Source organism: Salvelinus namaycush, chromosome 28 (assembly GCF_016432855.1).
Source record: "Salvelinus namaycush isolate Seneca chromosome 28, SaNama_1.0, whole genome shotgun sequence".
In the NCBI taxonomy this organism is placed as follows: Eukaryota; Metazoa; Chordata; class Actinopteri; order Salmoniformes; family Salmonidae; genus Salvelinus; species Salvelinus namaycush.
This window is the reverse complement of record NC_052334.1, coordinates 7,943,303-7,965,300: the sequence shown is the minus strand read 5'-3', so window position 1 is coordinate 7,965,300 and position 21,998 is coordinate 7,943,303. Positions and strand designations below refer to the sequence as shown.

The window sequence follows — 21,998 nt, the reverse complement described above, 5'->3', positions numbered from 1 at the left end:
ACTGATGAAGACCAACGTCACACTGTACTGATGTTAAATACTGATGAAGGACAACGTCACACTGTTACTGATGTTAAATACTGATGAAGGACAACGTCACACTGTACTGATGTAAATGTGAAGGACAACGTCACACTGTACTGATGTTAAATAGTGATGAAGGACAACGTCACACTGTTACTGATGAAGGACAAAGTCAGACTGTACTGATGAAGGACAACGTCACACTGTACTGATGTTCAATACAACGTCACACTGTTACTGATGTTCAATACAACGTCACACTGTTACTGATGTTCAATACTGATGAAGACCAACGTCACACTGTTACTGATGAAGGACAAAGTCAGACTGTACTGATGAAGGACAACGTCACACTGTCACTGATGTTAATGATGAAGGACAACGTCACACTGTTACTGATGTTAAATACTGATGAAGGACAATGTCACACTGTCACTGATGTTAAATACTGATGAAGGACAACGTCACACTGTTACTGATGTTAAATACTGATGAAGACCAACGTCACACTGTTACTGATGTTAAATACTGATGAAGGACAACGTCACACTGTTACTGATGTTAATGATGAAGTCCAACGTCACACTGTTACTGATGTTAAATAGTGATGAAGGACAACGTCACACTGTTACTGATGTTAAATACTGATGAAGACCAACGTCACACTGTTACTGATGTTAAATACTGATGAAGACCAACGTCACACTGTTACTGATGTTAAATAGTGATGAAGGACAACGTCACACTGTACTGATGTTAAATACTGATGAAGTCCAACGTCACACTGTTACTGATGTTAAATACTGATGAAGGACAACGTCACACTGTACTGATGCTAAATACTGATGAAGGACAACGTCACACTGTTACTGATGTTAAATACTGATGAAGGACAACGTCACACTGTTACTGATGTTAAATACTGATGAAGACCAACGTCACACTGTTACTGATGTTAAATACTGATGAAGGACAACGTCACACTGTTACTGATGTTAAATACTGATGAAGGACAACGTCACACTGTTACTGATGTTAAATACTGATGAAGGACAATGTCACACTGTTACTGATGTTAAATACTGATGAAGGACAACGTCACACTGTTACTGATGTTAAATACTGATGAAGGACAACGTCACACTGTTACTGATGTTAAATACTGATGAAGGACAACGTCACACTGTACTGATGTTAATGATGAAGACCAACGTCACACTGTTACTGATGTTAAATACTGATGAAGGACAACGTCACACTGTACTGATGTTAAATACTGATGAAGGACAACGTCACACTGTACTGATGTTAATGATGAAGGACAACGTCACACTGTACTGATGTTAAATACTGATGAAGGACAACGTCACACTGTTACTGATGTTAAATACTGATGAAGTCCAACGTCACACTGTACTGATGTTAAATACTGATGAAGTCCAACGTCACACTGTAATGATGTTAAATAGTGATGAAGGACAACGTCACACTGTACTGATGTTAAATACTGATGAAGGACAACATCACACTGTTACTGATGTTAAATACTGATGAAGACCAACGTCACACTGTTACTGATGTTCAATAGTGATGAAGGACAACGTCACACTGTTACTGATGTTAAATACTGATGAAGGACAACGTCACACTGTTACTGATGTTCAATACTGATGAAGACCAACGTCACACTGTACTGATGTTAATGATGAAGACCAACGTCACACTGTACTGATGTTAAATACTGATGAAGGACAACGTCACACTGTTACTGATGTTAAATACTGATGAAGGACAACTTCACACTGTACTGATGTTAAATACTGATGAAGTCCAACGTCACACTGTTACTGATGTTAAATACTGATGAAGACCAACGTCACACTGTTACTGATGTTAAATACTGATGAAGGACAACGTCACACTGTCACTGATGTTAATGATGAAGGACAACGTCACACTGTACTGATGTTAAATACTGATGAAGACCAACGTCACACTGTTACTGATGTTAAATACTGATGAAGGACAACTTCACACTGTACTGATGTTAAATACTGATGAAGACCAACGTCACACTGTCACTGATGTTAAATACTGATGTTCAATACGTCACACTGTTACTGATGTTAAATACTGATGAAGGACAACGTCACACTGTCACTGATGTTAATGATGAAAGACAACGTCACACTGTTACTGATGTTAATGATGAAGGACAACGTCACACTGTTACTGATGTTAAATACTGATGAAGTCTAACGTCACACTGTACTGATGTTCAATACTGATGAAGGACAACGTCACACTGTTACTGATGTTAAATAGTGATGAAGTCCAACGTCACACTGTCACTGATGTGAAATAGTGATGAAGTCCAACGTCACACTGTACTGATGTTAAATACTGATGAAGGACAACGTCACACTGTTACTGATGTTAAATAGTGATGAAGTCCAACGTCACACTGTCACTGATGTTAATGATGAAGGACAACGTCACACTGTCACTGATGTTAAATACTGATGAAGGACAACGTCACACTGTCACTGATGTTAATGATGAAGGACAACGTCACACTGTCACTGATGTTAATGATGAAGTCCAACGTCACACTGTACTGATGTTAATGATGAAGTCCAACGTCACACTGTACTGATGTTAAATAGTGATGAAGTCCAACGTCACACTGTACTGATGTTAAATAGTGATGAAGTCCAACGTCACACTGTACTGATGTTAAATACTGATGAAGGACAACGTCACACTGTCACTGATGTTAATGATGAAGGACAATGTCACACTGTTACTGATGTTAAATACTGATGAAGTCCAACGTCACACTGTCACTGATGTTAATGATGAAGGACAATGTCACACTGTTACTGATGTTAAATACTGATGAAGTCTAACGTCACACTGTTACTGATGTTAAATAGTGATTAAGTCCAACGTCACACTGTCACTGATGTTAATGATGAAGGACAACGTCACACTGTCACTGATGTTAATGATGAAGGACAATGTCACACTGTACTGATGTTAAATACTGATGAAGTCTAACGTCACACTGTACTGATGTTCAATACTGATGAAGGACAACGTCACACTGTTACTGATGTTAAATAGTGATGAAGTCCAACGTCACACTGTACTGATGTTAAATAGTGATGAAGTCCAACGTCACACTGTTACTGATGTTAAATACTGATGTTCAATACGTCACACTGTTACTGATGTTCAATACTGATGAAGGACAACGTCACACTGTACTGATGTTCAATACTGATGAAGGACAACGTCACACTGTACTGATGTTCAATAGTGATGAAGTCTAACGTCACACTGTTACTGATGTTAAATACTGATGTTCAATACGTCACACTGTTACTGATGTTCAATACTGATGAAGGACAACGTCACACTGTACTGATGTTCAATACTGATGAAGACCAACGTCACACTGTACTGATGTTAAATACTGATGAAGGACAACGTCACACTGTTACTGATGTTAAATACTGATGAAGTCTAACGTCACACTGTTACTGATGTTAAATACTGATGAAGGACAACGTCACACTGTTACTGAAGTTAAATAGTGATGAAGGACAACGTCACACTGTACTGATGTTCAATACTGATGAAGGACAACGTCACACTGTTACTGATGTTAAATAGTGATGAAGGACAACGTCACACTGTACTGATGTTCAATACTGATGAAGGACAACGTCACACTGCTACTGATGTTAAATAGTGATGAAGGACAACGTCACACTGTACTGATGTTAAATACTGATGTTCAATACTGATGAAGGACAACGTCACACTGTTACTGATGTTAAATAGTGATGAAGTCCAACGTCACACTGTACTGATGTTAAATAGTGATGAAGTCCAACGTCACACTGTACTGATGTTAAATACTGATGAAGGACAACGTCACACTGTACTGATGTTAAATACTGATGAAGTCCAACGTCACACTGTACTGATGTTAAACACTGATGAAGTCCAACGTCACACTGTCACTGATGTTAATGATGAAGGACAACGTCACACTGTTACTGATGTTAAATACTGATGAAGACCAACGTCACACTGTTACTGATGTTAAATACTGATGAAGACCAACGTCACACTGTTACTGATGTTAAATACTGATGAAGGACAACGTCACACTGTTACTGATGTTAAATACTGATGAAGGACAACGTCACACTGTACTGATGTTAAATACTGATGAAGGACAACGTCACACTGTACTGATGTTAAATACTGATGAAGGACAACGTCACACTGTACTGATGTTAAATACTGATGAAGGACAACGTCACACTGTTACTGATGTTCAATACTGATGAAGTCCAACGTCACACTGTTACTGATGTTAAATACTGATGAAGGACAACGTCACACTGTACTGATGTTCAATACTGATGAAGGACAACGTCACACTGTACTGATGTTCAATACTGATGAAGGACAACGTCACACTGTACTGATGTTAAATAGTGATGAAGGACAACGTCACACTGTACTGATGTTAAATACTGATGAAGTCCAACGTCACACTGTCACTGATGTTAATGATGAAGGACAACGTCACACTGTACTGATGTTAATGATGAAGACCAACGTCACACTGTTACTGATGTTAAATAGTGATGAAGGACAACGTCACACTGTACTGATGTTAAATACTGATGAAGTCCAACGTCACACTGTTACTGATGTTAAATACTGATGAAGGACAACGTCACACTGTACTGATGTTAAATACTGATGAAGGACAACATCACACTGTACTGATGTTAAATACTGATGAAGGACAACGTCACACTGTACTGATGTTAATGATGAAGGACAACGTCACACTGTTACTGATGTTAAATACTGATGAAGACCAACGTCACACTGTACTGATGTTAAATACTGATGAAGGACAACGTCACACTGTACTGATGTTAAATACTGATGAAGTCCAACGTCACACTGTTACTGATGTTAAATACTGATGAAGACCAACGTCACACTGTACTGATGTTAAATACTGATGAAGGACAACGTCACACTGTTACTGATGTTAAATACTGATGAAGGACAACGTCACACTGTTACTGATGTTCAATACTGATGAAGTCCAACGTCACACTGTTACTGATGTTAAATACTGATGAAGACCAACGTCACACTGTACTGATGTTAAATACTGATGAAGGACAACGTCACACTGTACTGATGTTAAATACTGATGAAGACCAACGTCACACTGTACTGATGTTAAATACTGATGAAGGACAACGTCACACTGTTACTGATGTTAAATACTGATGAAGACCAACGTCACACTGTACTGATGTTAAATACTGATGAAGACCAACGTCACACTGTACTGATGTTAAATAGTGATGAAGACCAACGTCACACTGTACTGATGTTAATGATGAAGGACAAAGTCAGACTGTACTGATGAAGGACAACGTCACACTGTACTGATGTTAAATAGTGATGAAGGACAACGTCACACTGTACTGATGTTAAATACTGATGAAGGACAACGTCACACTGTTACTGATGTTAAATACTGATGAAGACCAACGTCACACTGTTACTGATGTTAAATACTGATGAAGGACAACGTCACACTGTTACTGAAGTTAAATAGTGATGAAGGACAACGTCACACTGTACTGATGTTCAATACTGATGAAGGACAACGTCACACTGTTACTGATGTTAAATAGTGATGAAGGACAACGTCACACTCTACTGATGTTCAATACTGATGAAGGACAACGTCACACTGCTACTGATGTTAAATAGTGATGAAGGACAACGTCACACTGTACTGATGTTAAATACTGATGTTCAATACTGATGAAGGACAACGTCACACTGTTACTGATGTTAAATAGTGATGAAGTCCAACGTCACACTGTACTGATGTTAAATAGTGATGAAGTCCAACGTCACACTGTACTGATGTTAAATACTGATGAAGGACAACGTCACACTGTACTGATGTTAAATACTGATGAAGTCCAACGTCACACTGTACTGATGTTAAACACTGATGAAGTCCAACGTCACACTGTCACTGATGTTAATGATGAAGGACAACGTCACACTGTTACTGATGTTAAATACTGATGAAGACCAACGTCACACTGTTACTGATGTTAAATACTGATGAAGACCAACGTCACACTGTTACTGATGTTAAATACTGATGAAGGACAACGTCACACTGTTACTGATGTTAAATACTGATGAAGGACAACGTCACACTGTACTGATGTTAAATACTGATGAAGGACAACGTCACACTGTACTGATGTTAAATACTGATGAAGGACAACGTCACACTGTACTGATGTTAAATACTGATGAAGGACAACGTCACACTGTTACTGATGTTCAATACTGATGAAGTCCAACGTCACACTGTTACTGATGTTAAATACTGATGAAGGACAACGTCACACTGTACTGATGTTCAATACTGATGAAGGACAACGTCACACTGTACTGATGTTCAATACTGATGAAGGACAACGTCACACTGTACTGATGTTAAATACTGATGAAGGACAACGTCACACTGTACTGATGTTAAATACTGATGAAGGACAACGTCACACTGTACTGATGTTAAATACTGATGAAGGACAACGTCACACTGTACTGATGTTAAATAGTGATGAAGGACAACGTCACACTGTACTGATGTTAAATACTGATGAAGTCCAACGTCACACTGTCACTGATGTTAATGATGAAGGACAACGTCACACTGTACTGATGTTAATGATGAAGACCAACGTCACACTGTTACTGATGTTAAATAGTGATGAAGGACAACGTCACACTGTACTGATGTTAAATACTGATGAAGTCCAACGTCACACTGTTACTGATGTTAAATACTGATGAAGGACAACGTCACACTGTTACTGATGTTAAATACTGATGAAGACCAACGTCACACTGTTACTGATGTTAAATACTGATGAAGGACAACGTCACACTGTTACTGAAGTTAAATAGTGATGAAGGACAACGTCACACTGTACTGATGTTCAATACTGATGAAGTCCAACGTCACACTGTTACTGATGTTAAATACTGATGAAGACCAACGTCACACTGTACTGATGTTAAATACTGATGAAGGACAACGTCACACTGTTACTGATGTTAAATACTGATGAAGGACAACGTCACACTGTTACTGATGTTCAATACTGATGAAGTCCAACGTCACACTGTTACTGATGTTAAATACTGATGAAGACCAACGTCACACTGTACTGATGTTAAATACTGATGAAGGACAACGTCACACTGTACTGATGTTAAATACTGATGAAGACCAACGTCACACTGTACTGATGTTAAATACTGATGAAGGACAACGTCACACTGTTACTGATGTTAAATACTGATGAAGACCAACGTCACACTGTACTGATGTTAAATACTGATGAAGACCAACGTCACACTGTACTGATGTTAAATAGTGATGAAGACCAACGTCACACTGTACTGATGTTAATGATGAAGGACAAAGTCAGACTGTACTGATGAAGGACAACGTCACACTGTACTGATGTTAAATAGTGATGAAGGACAACGTCACACTGTACTGATGTTAAATACTGATGAAGGACAACGTCACACTGTTACTGATGTTAAATACTGATGAAGACCAACGTCACACTGTTACTGATGTTAAATACTGATGAAGGACAACGTCACACTGTTACTGAAGTTAAATAGTGATGAAGGACAACGTCACACTGTACTGATGTTCAATACTGATGAAGGACAACGTCACACTGTTACTGATGTTAAATAGTGATGAAGGACAACGTCACACTGTACTGATGTTCAATACTGATGAAGGACAACGTCACACTGCTACTGATGTTAAATAGTGATGAAGGACAACGTCACACTGTACTGATGTTAAATACTGATGTTCAATACTGATGAAGGACAACGTCACACTGTTACTGATGTTAAATAGTGATGAAGTCCAACGTCACACTGTACTGATGTTAAATAGTGATGAAGTCCAACGTCACACTGTACTGATGTTAAATACTGATGAAGGACAACGTCACACTGTACTGATGTTAAATACTGATGAAGTCCAACGTCACACTGTACTGATGTTAAACACTGATGAAGTCCAACGTCACACTGTCACTGATGTTAATGATGAAGGACAACGTCACACTGTTACTGATGTTAAATACTGATGAAGACCAACGTCACACTGTTACTGATGTTAAATACTGATGAAGACCAACGTCACACTGTTACTGATGTTAAATACTGATGAAGGACAACGTCACACTGTTACTGATGTTAAATACTGATGAAGGACAACGTCACACTGTACTGATGTTAAATACTGATGAAGGACAACGTCACACTGTACTGATGTTAAATACTGATGAAGGACAACGTCACACTGTACTGATGTTAAATACTGATGAAGGACAACGTCACACTGTTACTGATGTTCAATACTGATGAAGTCCAACGTCACACTGTTACTGATGTTAAATACTGATGAAGGACAACGTCACACTGTACTGATGTTCAATACTGATGAAGGACAACGTCACACTGTACTGATGTTCAATACTGATGAAGGACAACGTCACACTGTACTGATGTTAAATACTGATGAAGGACAACGTCACACTGTACTGATGTTAAATACTGATGAAGGACAACGTCACACTGTACTGATGTTAAATACTGATGAAGGACAACGTCACACTGTACTGATGTTAAATAGTGATGAAGGACAACGTCACACTGTACTGATGTTAAATACTGATGAAGTCCAACGTCACACTGTCACTGATGTTAATGATGAAGGACAACGTCACACTGTACTGATGTTAATGATGAAGACCAACGTCACACTGTTACTGATGTTAAATAGTGATGAAGGACAACGTCACACTGTACTGATGTTAAATACTGATGAAGTCCAACGTCACACTGTTACTGATGTTAAATACTGATGAAGGACAACGTCACACTGTACTGATGTTAAATACTGATGAAGGACAACATCACACTGTACTGATGTTAAATACTGATGAAGGACAACGTCACACTGTACTGATGTTAATGATGAAGGACAACGTCACACTGTTACTGATGTTAAATACTGATGAAGACCAACGTCACACTGTACTGATGTTAAATACTGATGAAGGACAACGTCACACTGTACTGATGTTAAATACTGATGAAGTCCAACGTCACACTGTTACTGATGTTAAATACTGATGAAGACCAACGTCACACTGTACTGATGTTAAATACTGATGAAGGACAACGTCACACTGTTACTGATGTTAAATACTGATGAAGGACAACGTCACACTGTTACTGATGTTCAATACTGATGAAGTCCAACGTCACACTGTTACTGATGTTAAATACTGATGAAGACCAACGTCACACTGTACTGATGTTAAATACTGATGAAGGACAACGTCACACTGTACTGATGTTAAATACTGATGAAGACCAACGTCACACTGTACTGATGTTAAATACTGATGAAGGACAACGTCACACTGTTACTGATGTTAAATACTGATGAAGACCAACGTCACACTGTACTGATGTTAAATACTGATGAAGACCAACGTCACACTGTACTGATGTTAAATAGTGATGAAGACCAACGTCACACTGTACTGATGTTAATGATGAAGGACAAAGTCAGACTGTACTGATGAAGGACAACGTCACACTGTACTGATGTTAAATAGTGATGAAGGACAACGTCACACTGTACTGATGTTAAATACTGATGAAGGACAACGTCACACTGTTACTGATGTTAAATACTGATGAAGACCAACGTCACACTGTACTGATGTTAAATACTGATGAAGTCCAACGTCACACTGTTACTGATGTTAAATACTGATGAAGGACAACGTCACACTGTACTGATGTAAATGTGAAGGACAACGTCACACTGTACTGATGTTAAATAGTGATGAAGGACAACGTCACACTGTTACTGATGAAGGACAAAGTCAGACTGTACTGATGAAGGACAACGTCACACTGTACTGATGTTCAATACAACGTCACACTGTTACTGATGTTCAATACAACGTCACACTGTTACTGATGTTCAATACTGATGAAGACCAACGTCACACTGTTACTGATGAAGGACAAAGTCAGACTGTACTGATGAAGGACAACGTCACACTGTCACTGATGTTAATGATGAAGGACAACGTCACACTGTTACTGATGTTAAATACTGATGAAGGACAATGTCACACTGTCACTGATGTTAAATACTGATGAAGGACAACGTCACACTGTTACTGATGTTAAATACTGATGAAGACCAACGTCACACTGTTACTGATGTTAAATACTGATGAAGGACAACGTCACACTGTTACTGATGTTAATGATGAAGTCCAACGTCACACTGTTACTGATGTTAAATAGTGATGAAGGACAACGTCACACTGTTACTGATGTTAAATACTGATGAAGACCAACGTCACACTGTTACTGATGTTAAATACTGATGAAGACCAACGTCACACTGTTACTGATGTTAAATAGTGATGAAGGACAACGTCACACTGTACTGATGTTAAATACTGATGAAGTCCAACGTCACACTGTTACTGATGTTAAATACTGATGAAGGACAACGTCACACTGTACTGATGTTAAATACTGATGAAGGACAACGTCACACTGTTACTGATGTTAAATACTGATGAAGGACAACGTCACACTGTTACTGATGTTAAATACTGATGAAGACCAACGTCACACTGTTACTGATGTTAAATACTGATGAAGGACAACGTCACACTGTTACTGATGTTAAATACTGATGAAGGACAACGTCACACTGTTACTGATGTTAAATACTGATGAAGGACAATGTCACACTGTTACTGATGTTAAATACTGATGAAGGACAACGTCACACTGTTACTGATGTTAAATACTGATGAAGGACAACGTCACACTGTTACTGATGTTAAATACTGATGAAGGACAACGTCACACTGTACTGATGTTAATGATGAAGACCAACGTCACACTGTTACTGATATTAAATACTGATGAAGGACAACGTCACACTGTACTGATGTTAAATACTGATGAAGGACAACGTCACACTGTACTGATGTTAATGATGAAGGACAACGTCACACTGTACTGATGTTAAATACTGATGAAGGACAACGTCACACTGTTACTGATGTTAAATACTGATGAAGTCCAACGTCACACTGTACTGATGTTAAATACTGATGAAGTCCAACGTCACACTGTACTGATGTTAAATAGTGATGAAGGACAACGTCACACTGTACTGATGTTAAATACTGATGAAGGACAACATCACACTGTTACTGATGTTAAATACTGATGAAGACCAACGTCACACTGTTACTGATGTTCAATAGTGATGAAGGACAACGTCACACTGTTACTGATGTTAAATACTGATGAAGGACAACGTCACACTGTTACTGATGTTAAATAGTGATGAAGACCAACGTCACACTGTACTGATGTTAAATACTGATGAAGGACAACGTCACACTGTTACTGATGTTAAATAGTGATGAAGACCAACGTCACACTGTACTGATGTTAAATACTGATGAAGGACAACGTCACACTGTACTGATGTTAAATACTGATGAAGGACAACGTCACACTGTACTGATGTTAAATACTGATGAAGGACAACGTCACACTGTTACTGATGTTAAATACTGATGAAGGACAACGTCACACTGTACTGATGTTAAATACTGATGAAGTCCAACGTCACACTGTTACTGATGTTAAATACTGATGAAGGACAACGTCACACTGTACTGATGTTAAATACTGATGAAGGACAACGTCACACTGTACTGATGTTAAATACTGATGAAGGACAACGTCACACTGTACTGATGTTAAATACTGATGAAGTCCAACGTCACACTGTTACTGATGTTAAATACTGATGAAGGACAACGTCACACTGTACTGATGTTAAATACTGATGAAGGACAACGTCACACTGTACTGATGTTAAATACTGATGAAGACCAACGTCACACTGTACTGATGTTAAATACTGATGAAGACCAACGTCACACTGTACTGATGTTAAATACTGATGAAGTCCAACGTCACACTGTACTGATGTTAAATACTGATGAAGGACAACGTCACACTGTTACTGATGTTAAATACTGATGAAGACCAACTTCACACTGTTACTGATGTTAAATACTGATGAAGGACAACGTCACACTGTACTGATGTTAAATACTGATGTTCAATACAACGTCACACTGTTACTGATGTTCAATACAACATCACACTGTTACTGATGTTCAATACTGATGAAGACCAACGTCACACTGTACTGATGTTAAATACTGATGAAGGACAAAGTCACACTGTTACTGATGTTAAATAATGATGGACAACATCTGATTGTAAAATTGCAACAGTTAGGTTAAACCTAATAAATAGAATATTATTTACCATCTCTGATTGTGCATCTTGTACAACCTTACGTTTCCTAATCTCCTCCATTCTGTCTTGGACGTCACTGAGAGAGGCGCTGTAATAGTCAGAGTACTCCTGAGCCAAGTCCTCAAAGGTTCCCAACGAGCCATCCTAGAGGAGAGGACATGGTCCGTATGAACAGAGATGAAGACCTACCTCATCACATAGTAAGGATCTACATATCACAGAGCAATAGAGAGTTGGCACAAGCTATCACATCACAGACCAGCATCCGGTGCATAGTACAACAGGAAAACAGTAGACAAGTAAACTGACCATTGTTTTACGACATCAACATCAGATGTCGTAAAGTGCCGTGGTAGAGAACCGGGGGACTGTGGGAGACCAGGGGCCAGAAAGACTAGTGTGTGTGTGTGTGTTTGTGTGTCTGAGCTACTGGCCCTCCCTCTCCACCAGTAATACAACGCCTACACACTCGCCAGACCTCCTCAGCGGTGACCCCCAGAAGCATCGTATGTACAGTAGTCTTTGACCTGACCACTGTCAACAGTATCAACTTGAGAAGTTTTGGTACGAGTACACAGCTCACTGTACCAGAAATGACCAGGAATACTAGTGAGATGGCTTTTCCTCAATAGAAACCCAGGATCTCCAGACCTCCAGAACAGCGCAGCGATATCCTACTATTGTGTTCTTTACTGCCCTTTGTTGTGCGGGCTGAAGAAAATTAAAAAGACAGGAAAAGTTTCCACACTTTTGCAGACTCATCTCCTGCAAATGTCTTCAAACTATTGCTGATGATTTTCCTCTCCCAAACTGGAAATACATAATAAATAATATATATCTGTGATATCTGTTCTCTGTCCTACAGAGCCAGGCTGATACAATTTACTCTACCACCCTGTTCCTCTCTGTAATCTGATTTGACATTCTACTCTTCCTTTATGTTTACATGACAGAGACTAGGTGAGGGCTTCATGGATAATCGACTACGCTGCTGAATCACATTTTGATATCTCCATATCAGTACTGTTATGGGGATACTCATGAGTTTTCGCCGAGCTGCCTGGAGAATATGCTTAGTCACTGTTTTTCTTCCAAAGAGAAAATAATTATATGAAACATTGGACAGATCAGCTGTAACCTTGAGCTTCTCACTGATAAGCAGTTTGTGCTGAAGAAGAATGTCCGAGTCAGTGAAAATAAACACCAGGGATGTATCCCAAATTATAACCTATTCCCTTTTTAGAGCACTACTTTTGACCAGGGCCCATAGGGTTCTGATCAAAAGGTGTACACTATATAGGGAAATGGGTTACCATTTAAGATGCATCCCTGGTGTTTAATTTCACTGACTCAGACATTCTTCTTCAATATTTCATATCATTATTTTCTCTTTGGAAGAAAAACAGTGACTAAAAATGGTCTCCAGCTCTGCAAAAAATTCTGAGGAATGCAAAGCTGACAAGCAGCTGCTGTTACAGTTGAAGTCAGAAGTTTACATACACTTAGGTTGTAGTCATTAAAACTCATTTTTCAACCACTCCACATATGTCTTGTTAACAAACTATAGTTTTGGCAAGTCGTTTAGGACATGTACTTTGTGCATGATACAAGTCATTTTTCCAACAAATGTTTACAGACAGATTATTTAACTTATAATTCACTGTATTACAATTCCAGTGGGTTAGAAGTTTACATACACTAAGTTGACTGTGCCTTTAAACAGCTTGGAAAATTCCAGAAAACAATGTCATGGCTTTAAAAGCTTCTGATAGGCTAATTGACATCATTTGAGTAAATTGGAGGTGTACCTGTAGATGTATTTCAAGGCCTACCTTCAAACTCAGTGCCTCTTTACTTGATATCATGAGAAAATCTAAAGAAATCAACCAAGACTTCAGAAAAAAAATTGTAGACCTACACTGGTCTGGTTCATCCTTGGGAGCAATTTCCAAACGCCTGAAGGTACCACGTTCATCTGTACAAAACAATAGTACGCAAGTATAAACACCATGGGACCACGCAGCCGTCATACCGCTCAGGAAGGAGACGCGTTCTGTCTCCTAGAGATGAACGTACTTTGGTGCGAAAAGTGCAAATCAATCCCAGAACAACAGCAAAGGACCTTGTGAAGATGCTGGATGAAACAGGTACAAAAGTATCTATATCCACAGTAAAACGAGTCCGATAGAGGCCTTTTTGACGTACTAACACATTTTCTAAAACTACATTTGAGGCGACTTATGGTAGAGAAATGAACATTCAATTCTCTGACAACAGCTCTGGTGGACATTCCTGCAGTCAGCATGCCAATTGCATGCTCCCTCAAAACTTCACATTTGTGGCATTGTGTTTTGTGTCAAGACTGTACATTTTAGGAGTGGCCTTTTATTGTCCCCAGCACAAGGTGCACTTGTGTAATGATCATGTAGTTTTATCAGCTTCTTGATATGCCACACCTGTCAGGTGGATGGATTATCTTTGCAACGGAGAAATGCTCACTAACAGGGATGTAAACAAATTTGTGCATAAAATCGGAGAGAATTTTGCTTTTTGTGCATATGGAACACTTCAGGGATCTTTAATTTCAGCTCATGAAACATGGGACCAACACTTTACATGCTGCATTAATATTTGTGTTCAGTATATATTATTTTTCCAATTTAAAAGGATAATGTAGTACTGTAGTTTAATGTTAGACTTCAAAGTAATATTTCATGCAGTTAGCGGATGTTCCTAACTGTACTGTATGTATAATATGTCATCTTTAGTCTCACAAATTCTTACATTACATGACATGTAACATCTAATGGGGCTGTTAATGTCATCAGCCAGAACAGATCAATGTAAAAATCTAATATTTATTTTAATTTGTCACATGCGCCGAATACAACAGGTTCACCTTACAGTGAAATGCTTACGATGCGAATAAAACAGCAGCCATTCTTTCCGGCGCCGTCTCCCATACATCTCCTATACTAAGCTATCCCATACACTACCGGTCAAAAGTTTTAGAACACTCACTCATTCAAGGGTTTTTCTTTATTTTTACTATTTTATACATTGTAGAATAATAGTGAAGACATCAAAACTATGAAATAGCACATATGGAATCATGTGGTAACCAAAAAAGTGTTAAACAAATCAAAATGTATTTTATATTTTAGATCCTTCAAATAGCCCCCGTTTCCTTGATGACAGCTTTGCACACTCAATGCGATTAAGATATGGGGAGTTTCCTGGCCATGGACCCAAAATATCGATGATTTGTTCCCCAAGCCACTTAGTTATCACTTTTGCCTTATGGCAAGGTGCTCCATCATGCTGGAAACGGCATTGTTCGTCACCAAACTGTTCCTGGATGGTTGGGAGAAGTTGCTCTCGGAGAATGTGTTGGTACCATTCTTTATTCATGGCTGTGTTCTTAGGCAAAATTGTGAGTGAGCCCACTCCCTTGGCTGAGAAGCAACCCCACACATGAATGGTCTCAGGATGCTTTACTGTTGGCATGACACAGGACTGATGGTAGCGCTCACCTTGTCTTCTCCGGACAAGCTTTTTTGCGGATGCCCCAAACAATCGGAAAGGGAATTCAGAGAAAATTACTTTACCCCAGTCCTCAGCAGTCCAATCCCTGTACCTTTTGCAGAATATCAGTCTGTCCCTGATGTTTTTCCTGGAGAGAAGTGGCTTCCTTGCTGCCCTTCTTGACACCATGCCATCCTCCAAAAGGCTTCGCCTCACTGTGCGTGCAGATGCACTCACACCTGCCTGCTGCCATTCCCGAGCAAGCTCTGTACAGGTGGTGCTCCGATCCCGCAGCTGAATCAACTTTAGGAGACGGTCCTGGCGCTTGCTGGACTTTCTTGGGCACCCTGAAGCCTTCTTCACAACAATTGGACCGCTCTCCTTGAAGTTCTTGATGATCCGATAAATGGTTAATTTAGGTGCAATCTTACTGGCAGCAATATCCTTGCCTGTGAAGCCCTTTTTGTGCAAAGCAATGATGATGGCACGTGTTTCCTTGCAGGTAACCATGGTTGACAGAGGATGAACAATGATTTTAAGCACCACCCTCCTTTTGAAACTTCCAGTCTGTTATTTGAACTCAATCAGCATGACAGAGTGATCTCCAGCCTTGTCCTCGTCAACACTCACACCTGTGTGAATGAGAGAATCACTGACATGTCAGCTGGTCCTTTTGTGGCAGGGGTGAAATGCAGTGGAAATGTTTTTTTGGGGATTCAGTTCATTTGCATGGCAAATGACTTTGCAATTAATTGCAATTCATCTGATCACTCTTCATAACATTCTGGAGTATATGCAAATTGCCATCATACAAACTGAGGTAGCAAACTTCGTGAAAACTAATATTTGTGTCAGTCTCAAAACTTTTGGCCATGACTGTATATTATGGCAAGAACAGCTCAAATAAGCAAAGAGAAACAACAGTCCATCATTACTTTAAGACATGAAGGTCAGTCAATACGGAACATTTCAAGAACTCTGAAAGTTTCTTCAAGTGCAGTAGCAAAAACGATCAAGCGTTACGATGAAACTGGCTCTCATGAAGACCGCCACAGGCATGGAAGACCCAGAGTTACCTCTGCTGCAGAGGATGAGTTCATTAGAGTTACCAGCCTCAGAAATTGCAGGCCAAATAAATGCTTCACAGAGTTCAAGTAACAGACACATCTCAACATCAACTGTTCAGAGGAGTCTGTGTGAATCAGGCCTTCATGGTCGAATTGCTGCAAAGAAACCACTACTAAAGGCCACCAATAATAAGAAGAGACTTGCTTGGGCCAAGAAACACGAGCAATAGACATTAGACCGGTGGAAATTTGGCCTTTGGTCTGGAGTCCAAATTGGAGATTTTTGGTTCCAACTGCTGTGTCTTTGTGAGACTCTCACTGTGTCTTTCTGAGACTCTCACTGTGTCTTTCTGAGAATGTGTTTGAATGGATGATCTCTGCATGTGTATTTCCCACCGTAATACATGGAGGAGGAGGTGTTATGCTGTGAGTGCTTTGCTGGTGACACTTTCTGATTTATTTAGAATTCAAGGCACACTTAACCAGCATGGCTACCACAGCATTCTGCAGCGATACACCATCCCATCTGGATTGGGCTTGGTGAGACTATCATTTGTTTTTCAACAGGACAATGACCCAATACACCTCAAGGCTGTGTAAGGGCTATTTTACCAAGAAGGAGAGTGATGGAGTGCTGCATCAGATGACCTGCCTTCCACAATCCTCCGACCTCAACCAAATTGAGATGGTTTGGGATGAGTCGGACCGCAGAGTGAAGGAAAAGCAGCCAACAAGTGCTCAGCATATGTGGGAACTCCAAGACGGTTGGAAAAGCATTCCAGGTGAAGCTGGTTGAGAGAATGCCAAGAGGGTTCAAAGCTGTCATCAAGGCAAAGTGTGGCTATTTGAAGAATCTTAAATAAAATATATTTTGATTTATTTTTTGGTTACTACATGATTCCATATGTGTTATTTCATAGTTTTAATGTCATCACTATTATTCTACAATGTAGAAAATAGTACAAATATAATAAAACCCTTGAATGAGTAGATGTTCTAAAACTTTTGACCGGCAGTGTACATCTCCCATACAAAGCTATCCCATACATGCTATACTCCAACTGCCTCTTTACAGTACAGGCCTTACAGTATTTACCCCAAACCTACAACCACAAAGCATGCAGACAACATAAATAAAGCTGAAAATATTAAATCTGTTATTATGAATAATTTAAAAAGAGTATGCATCCCTCACACTAGTCCTTTGAGTGGATTTAAATGCGTCTGTACTCTGCCCAACCTTATCTCTCTAAACTAAATCAGAAATGATGAATACATTATGTTATAATGAATTTAAAAAGGGTATGTATTCTAGTGTCTTTTCCCCAAACAATCCTGAGTTGTGACCAGCAACTGAAGGCTCACTGGTCTCCTTCTTGTGGTATGATACTAACCCTAACCCTCGTGGTATGATACTAACACTAACCCTCGTGGTATGATACTGTGACTGACTGGCTCAACTGTCCAGAAAAAAAGAACCATTCATTCGGTTAAATGACATGATACCCCGGAGGTCAGAAACAGTCAAATCTAGCTGCTTGGCTGCATGCATCCCAAATGGTACCCTATTCCTTATGAAGTGCATTACGTTTCACCAGGGCCCTTTGACCAGGGCCCAAAAATAGTGCACTATATAGGGAACAAGGTACAATTTGGGACGCAAACCTTTTCTTTTCACCCGTCGAGTTGAGAAATGAATGAACAAATGATCTTGGCTGTTGTCCATTGAGAGGCATTGCACTGTCAGACCACAGACAGATCGCCACTGCGTGCTTCTTATAAACAGTCCATTGTGGGGGTGACCACATGATATCTCATGCCTCTCAGCGCTTATTTTGCATGGTATGTTCAACACAACACGTCCTACGTCATTGTAAGCTGCTATGAAAATCAGCTGTCTTGATGTCTTCACTTCTATGAAAAATACCTTCTTACATCATGCTCGTGAATGTAATGGACATAGTTATATTCCCCATCCAAGATCATGCTTAATACTTCATTTTGTTTACACCCGTCTGATGCTCGTCAGTCAGAGTAGAGGGAAAGCCATAACCAGGCACTTTTGTTACAGTATGACCCTCAGACAAACGGAACAGATGGGTTGCATATGCTCTGTGCACGTCCTCCTGACAGGGGGAATCCCCATTGAAACTACTGAACCATAGCATCAGGGCTTCTCTCCCTCTCTAAGCAGTAACTGAGGCAGTCCCCTGTAACAGGTCTCATCAGATCAGAGGAGTAAAGGACAGTCACATTACCAGTTGACAATGGATCCGGAAGGTATCTGAAGACAAAACATCTTCCTTGTCTCGTGTCCTGAGGCCGCTGTATGTCTGGTGATAAGAGATCTGTCTTATGGTGCTCCTTTCAGAAACAACGCTACAGTGGATACCTCACTTGACCGCTTGTGGTGGAGCTGGAGCTATCTGGAAATGCTCTCACTAACACACACACACTTCAGAAAGTCTGAGTCTGGCTTTGCTTCAGATGAAGCATTGCATATAAAGGTCATATATAAGCTTGAGCGGTATCCACATTTTCATATTGTCATACCATCATCTCATCCCAGGATTTATGCCATTACCGGTTTAGTACACAAGGGGGCAGAAAAGTACACAAAAACCACAGAAAAGTCCATTTGGGTGTCTATTACCAGAATGCTAACAAATATTCCACAAGTTATAGAGCATTTACATCCACAACCATATGTAGGAGCTACTGGATGTCAAGACGGCAGTGGCAGCTGTACAGAGAGCTCATCCAAAGGGCTTTGACTATTTCAAACATGGCAAAAAGTAAACAATATGATGCTCCGTCTAGTTATTAATTCAGCCACTTAGATACAGTGCATTCAGGGAAGTATTCAGACCCCTTGACTTTTTCCACATTTTGTTAATTTACAGCCTTATCTAAAATGTATTAAATAGTTTTTCCTCATCAATCTACACACAATACCCCATAATGACAAAGCGAAAACAGGTTTAGACATGTTGGCAAATGTATTAAAAATAAAACAAATATCTTCGCATAAGTATTCAGACCCTTTGCTATGAGATTTGAAAGTGAGTCCAGGTGTATCCTGTTTCCATTGATCATCCTTGAGATGTCTCTACAACTTGATTGGAGTTAACCTGTGGTAAATTCAATTGATTGGACATGATTTGGAAAGACACACACCTGTCTATATAAGGTCCCACAATTAACAGTGCATGTCAGAGCAAAAACCAAGGCATGAGGTCGAAGGAATTGTCTGTAGAGCTCTGCGACAGGATTGTGTCAGGGCACAGATATGGGGAAGGGTACCAAAAAATGTCTGCAGCATTGAAGGTCCCCAAGAACAGATTGGCCCCCATCATGCTTAAATTGAAGAAGTTTGTAACCACCAAGACTCTTCCTAGAGCTGGCCGCCCGGCCAAACTGAGCAATCGGGGGAGAAAAACCTTGGTCAAGAACCCGATGGTCACTCTGACAGAGCTCCAGAGTTCCTCTGTGGAGATGGGAGAACCTTCCAGAAGGACAACCATCTCTGCAGCACGCCACCAATTGGGCCTTTATGGTAGAGTGGCCAGACAGAAGCCACTCCTCAGTAAAAGGCACATCAGCCCGCTTGGAGTTTGCCAAAAGGCACCTAAAGGACTCCCAGAGCATGAGAAACAAGATTCTCTGGTCTGATGAAACCAAGATTGAACTCTTTGGCCTGAATCCCAAGCCTCACGTCTGGAGGAAACCTGGCACCATCCCTACGGTGAAGTATGGTGGTGGCAGCATCATGCTGTGGGGGAAATTTTTAGCAGCAGGGACGGGGAGACTAGCCAGAATCGAGGGAAAGATGAACGGTGCAAAGTACAGAGAGATCCTTGATGAAAACCTGCTCCAGAGCTCTCAGAGCCTCAGACTGGGGCGAAGGTTCACCTTCCAACAGGACAACAACCCTAAGCACACAGCAAAGACAACGCAGGAGTGGCATCGGGACAAGTCTCTGAACGTCCTTGAGTGGCCCAGCCAGAGCCCAGACTTGAACCCGATCGAACATCTCTGGAGAAACCTGAAAATAGCTGTGCAGCGATGCTCCCTATCCAACCTGAAAGAGCTTGAGAGGATCTGCAGAGAAGAATGGGATAAACTCCCCAAATACAGGTGTGCCAAGCTTGTAGCATCCTACCCAAGAAAACGAGGCTGTAATTGCTGCCAAAGGTGCTTCAAAGGGTCAATGTGATATTTCAGCAGTTTTTTTTATATATCTGCAAAAATGTTGCTTTGTCTTCATGGGATATTGTTTGTAGATGGATTAAAAAATATATAATTTGCATCAATTTTAGAATAAGGCTGTAAAGTAACAATGTGGAAAAAGTCAAGGGGTCTGAATACTTTCTGAATGCACTGTCACTAGAAAGTTAAACTTAGGGGTCCTGTTAAGGTAGAATTCTGTGATTTTCACACAGGAAAAATATATAAAATGCAGAAGAAATATTGTTTTGTAAACACAGCTCTAAAATGCTTATTGTAATTTCTGCTCGGCATCAGACTAATTTTGTGCTTCAGCTGCACTTCTCCACTCAGATGAGAATTCACAAAGGGGCATTCTAACAGCAGACAGCGCTCTGACTGACGGGTAGCTACTTTTCGCGGTGTAGCCAGCCTACTTCTTTGTAAAATGCAAGATTAACTTTAAGCAAAAAAAAATAGGAAATGTAGCTGGCTACAATCTTCCTATGATAAACATGATGGCCATGCACCGTTAAAAAACAACTTTGTTTTTCATTGTTGTCATCTGATGAAAATGAAGCTATTTTCTGCCAGGTGTGTTGC

General features: G+C 40.0%; 1 protein-coding gene across 1 annotated transcript in view; it reads right to left on the bottom strand.

Annotated features, from left to right (window-relative positions):
- Positions 1-21,998, bottom strand: part of sash1b (SAM and SH3 domain containing 1b) — a 134,641-nt gene that overhangs the window by 33,956 nt on the left and 78,687 nt on the right. The window contains exon 2 of the mRNA XM_038966965.1: positions 12,607-12,741. Coding sequence (XP_038822893.1) covers positions 12,607-12,741 — 135 coding nt within the window. The remainder of the gene's footprint in view (positions 1-12,606; positions 12,742-21,998) is intronic.